Here is a 4,504-nt window from a genome sequence, read left to right on the forward strand (position 1 = left end):
CTCAATCAAAATCCTTTCCTATAGCCCATCAATATTAGGAACAAACAACCTACCATAATACGTTAGAATACCATCTCCACTAATCTCAAAGGCCATAACCTTTTGAGGACCTACATCATTCTTAATCTGCATAAGGATGGGATCTAAAGCCTGTTTCTCCTTTACTTTAATACCAAGAGATGATTTTGCCACCTTTTGAACAATCCCCCCTCTAGCCTCAGAGTCCAATAGACGAACTCCCAAATTAGCTAGCTAGTGAATTACCTTTACCAATCCTTCTTTCTCTTTATCTATGTGAGATAAGCTCCCCATGGAAAACCTGGTAAGAGCATCAACTACCATATTAGCTTTACCTAGATGGTAGTAAAGACTCAGGTCATAATCCTTTAGTAATTTAAGCCACCATATATGCTTGAAATTAAACTCCTTTTGAGTAAACACATACTATAACTCTCATGATTAAAATAAATATCCTTATACACCCTATAAAAATAATGACGTTGAATCTTCAAAGCAAAAACCACAGCTGCCAACTCTAAATCATAAGTCGGATAATTTCTTTCATGAATCTTAAGTTGCCTAGAAGCATAGGCCACAACCTTACCATGTTGCATGAAAACAAAACCATGTCCTACATGGTACGCATCACAGTAAACTACAAACTTATCAGTACCTTCAGGTAGGGTCAAGATTAGAGAAGAAGTCAACTTATCCTTTAACTTCTTAAAACTTCCTTAAAAAAATACCTGAACACTAGAACTTTACCTTTTTCTGAGTCAACTTAACAACAAAGTAGCAATAGAAGAGAAACTCTACATAAACCTACTATAATACTCAATAAATCCCAAGAAGCTCCTAATGTCAGTTAGAGTTATGGGTCTAGTCCATTGTGTAACTGCCTCAACCTTCTATGGATCCGCCTTGATCCCCTTACTAGAAAAAATATGCTCAACTTGAGTAACCTCAGAAGAACTCACAATAGCCCCCATAGGACCAGGATGATGGGAATAAGATGTCACTAATTAAGTATGCAGATGAATTGACTGATGGAAATTTGTGTTAGAGATATCTCCTTGAGACAACTAAACATAAGTTCACCAATCAGAGAAGGACTAGTAGGGACTGGTAGGACCCTAGGTGGAGTAGCATAATTATGAGCAGGGACACTAGACCGAGTCTGCACTCCACAGGCAGGGTGAGTCCCCTCCATATTTCCACTAGGTGGAGCAAAGATTCTGATAGAGTTTCTATAACCATCATACCTTCAAGGAGGTATGATCTAAAATGGGGAAAATTGAGAGTTAGAGAGAATTTATAATAGTAGACTCTATAGGCATACTTTGTTATCTCTCAACGATCTCTCTCTCCCTCACATTTCTCTCTCTGATCGCCAACGGACGGAGCCACCAGCCTATTCCTCTCTTGAAACTCTCTCGCCGCTGGAAACAACCATTAACTTTCACTAACCACCATTATAAAACTGGCCACCACGCCATCGCCACTGCCATTAACAGCGGAAAACCAACCCAGCACTACCGCTGGCTCCCTCTTCCTCATCTCTCTCCAGCGAACAACCAATCCCCATCCCCAAACCAACCGAAGTCACCGCCACCCTCCCCATCTCCAGTGCCCCCAATGACGATAACAATAATTCCAACCATCGCCGAAACCCCCAACACCGATGTTCTCCCCCCAAAGCGTCATCCAATAGTTTTTGCCGGTCTACTAGAGAAATCCATCAAAATAGCCACTTGTTGCTTCTTCTCTTCCTTATCGCTCTAACTAGTTAACATCGAAGATGAATAGAATTCTTGAAATCCATCTTAGGTACCACAAGTGCAGAATTTGGGGACGACAGACACTATTCCGGTGATATCAATACTATTCCGACGATAGTAATACTGTTCTAGCAACTAATTTTGACCACAGATTATCAAAATCCAGCGACTCTATCAAGTAAACAAACTCAATTGATCAGGTGCACTCACTTCATCTTTTCTAGTTGGGTATAATATTTGAGTTTTGATTTTTTTTTCTGAGTGTCTTGGCTGCCTATCTGGATTTGGGGTGACGACTTGGTAATTTTGGTAATTCTTAATAGTGTTTTACCTTTTAATAATAATTGCATTTTTTTCTTCTAGTTGTTTTAGTAGTTTTGATTACTGTTACCTGAGGAACTAGTATATATATTTAGTTTGGTTGTATATATTAGTTGTTGTTGGTGTTGGGCAGCATATTCTAAATCCTTGACTGATTTCACTATAACCAGTTTATTCTTTTAGCCTTATCTTTATCCTCTTCTATTGTTTGTCTTTTTTTGTTTCCATTATTTTTATCCTATTTGTTTAGTGGCTAGAATTAGCAATGGTAGACAAGGGTCATGTCATAGGTCGGGATCAGGGTTGGAAGGTGGAGGGTCTGGGTTAGGGATGAGTTTGGGGTTAGGGGCAAGGGGTAGTAAGGTTACATAGGATAAGAGAGTTTCTAGGTTGTGAGATGGATCTTGGAACATAGAAACTTTGCAGGGTAAGTCTATAGAGCTGGTGAAGATTCTTCGAAAGAGGAGGGCTAGTAAAGTGTGTGTCTAGGAAACTAAATGGACAGGAACTAAGGCAAGAGATGGGGATGGTTATAAGTTTTGGTACTTGGGTAGCTTGAGACATATAAATAGGGTAGGTATCTTAGTAGATGAAGAACTTAGGGAGCAGGTGGTTGAGCTAAAGAGAATTAGTGATAGGTTGATGTCTATTAAGTTAGTCATTGAAGGTTCTACAGTGAATGTTATTAGTGCCTATGCCCCGCAAGTAGGTTTGGACGAGAAGGAGAAGAAGGATTTTTGGGAGATTTTAGATGAGGTAGTGAGGAGCATCCTGAGCTCTGAGAAGCTTCTCGTGGGAGGGGATTTCAATAGGAACATTGGGTCTTTGCTAAGAGGTTTTGAGGATGTACATGGTGGTTTTGGTTTTGGGGAGCGAAATGACGGAGGAGCTGCTCTTTTGGATTTTTCTAGGGCTTTTGGGTTGTGGATAGCGAATTCAAGCTTTCCAAAGAAGAAGGAACACCTTATTATGTTTTGTAGTTCAGTGCCAAGACTCAGATAGACTTTTTGCTTCTTAGTAAAGGGGATAGAGCGCTTTGTAAAGACTGTAAAGTCATACCTAGCGAGAATCTTTCGACTCATCATAGGTTGTTGGTGATGGATTTGGTTATCAATAAGGGCAAAAAAACAGAAGTATGGAGGTTCGGCCTAGGATTAAGTGGGGTAACTTAACTTTGGCTAGTGCTTTGGAAATAGAGGAGAATTTGAAGAGTAAAAGGTCTTAGGAGAGTAGAGGAGGTGCGGATAGTATATGGCATACGACTGTTAGTTGTATTAGGGAGACCGCTAGAGAGGTATTGGGGGTCTCGAGAGGTCAATCTGACAAACATCGGGGAGACTGGTGGTCGAATGAAGAGGTTAAGTGAAAGGTGGAATATAAAAAGGTGGGTTATGCTAAGTTGGTTGTGCGCAAGGATGGGGAGGAAAGACAGACGAATAAGGAAGAGTATAAGGTAGCTAGGAGAGAGGCTAAGTTAGCGGTTACAGCAGCTAAGATTGAAACTTTTGAGTGCCTATATAAGTCTTTAGAGGAGAAATGTGGAGATAAGAAGTTGTATAGGCTGGCTAAAGCCGGGAAGCGGAGGGCTCGTGACTATGACCAGGTAAAGTGCAACAAAGAAGAGGAAGGTATAGTGTTGGTAGAGGATGCTCTTAATAGGGAGAGGTGGTAGTCCTACTTTCATAAACTTTTGAACGATGATGGGGATAAAGGTTTCGTGTTGGGGAACTTGGAGAATTCTGAGAAGTGTTGAGATTATACGTATTGTAGGTGTATCGAGGTTGACGAGCCAGAGGGAGCTATTAGTAGGATGAGGTTGGGTAAGGCGATGGGTCCAGATGTGATTCCAGTGGATTTTTGGAAGAGCACTAGTCAGGCAGGTTTGGAGTGGTTGACAAGGTTGTTTAATAGTATTGATGGTATTAACTTCTCAAATCAATTGTAGAGAATAAGGTAGATCCACACAATTCATCTAGAATATCAACAAGTTTAGGGATAGGATGTAGATATTTTACTGTAACTTTATTAATGGAACGATAATCTACACACATCCTCCATGTCCCATCCTTTTTGGGTTCTAGAATTACGGGCACTGCACATGGACTCAAACTTTCTCTCACCAAACCTTTATTCATAAGTTCTTCTACTTGTCTTTGCAATTCTTTGGACTTTTGAGGATTGCTCCTATAAGCCACTTTGTTGAGTATTTAAGAACCTAGCAAAAAGTCAATTTCATGCTCTAATCTTCTCAAAGGAGGCAACCCACTTGGTATTTCTTTTGAAAATAGATCTTCATAATTTTGCAATAAATAATAAACAACACTTGGCAAAGATAAATAGGTTATTTCATTGTTACAACGAAAACAATAACCTTTAGGTTTAATAAATATGACTTGAGTAGCATC

The 4,504-nt window shown here is 39.9% G+C and overlaps 1 protein-coding gene across 1 annotated transcript; it reads left to right on the forward strand.

The window, feature by feature from the left end:
* The first annotated feature begins 2,741 nt into the window (after positions 1-2,741).
* Positions 2,742-3,771, forward strand: LOC124885742 (craniofacial development protein 2-like). Its single transcript, XM_047393995.1, has 2 exons — positions 2,742-3,083; positions 3,484-3,771. The coding sequence occupies exons 1-2, from the start codon at positions 2,742-2,744 to the stop codon at positions 3,769-3,771; spliced, it is 630 nt and encodes a 209-aa protein (XP_047249951.1).
* The last annotated feature ends 733 nt before the right edge of the window (positions 3,772-4,504 follow it).

The sequence above is a fragment of the Capsicum annuum genome, chromosome 7 (genome assembly GCF_002878395.1).
Source record: "Capsicum annuum cultivar UCD-10X-F1 chromosome 7, UCD10Xv1.1, whole genome shotgun sequence".
NCBI classification, from domain to species: Eukaryota; Viridiplantae; Streptophyta; class Magnoliopsida; order Solanales; family Solanaceae; genus Capsicum; species Capsicum annuum.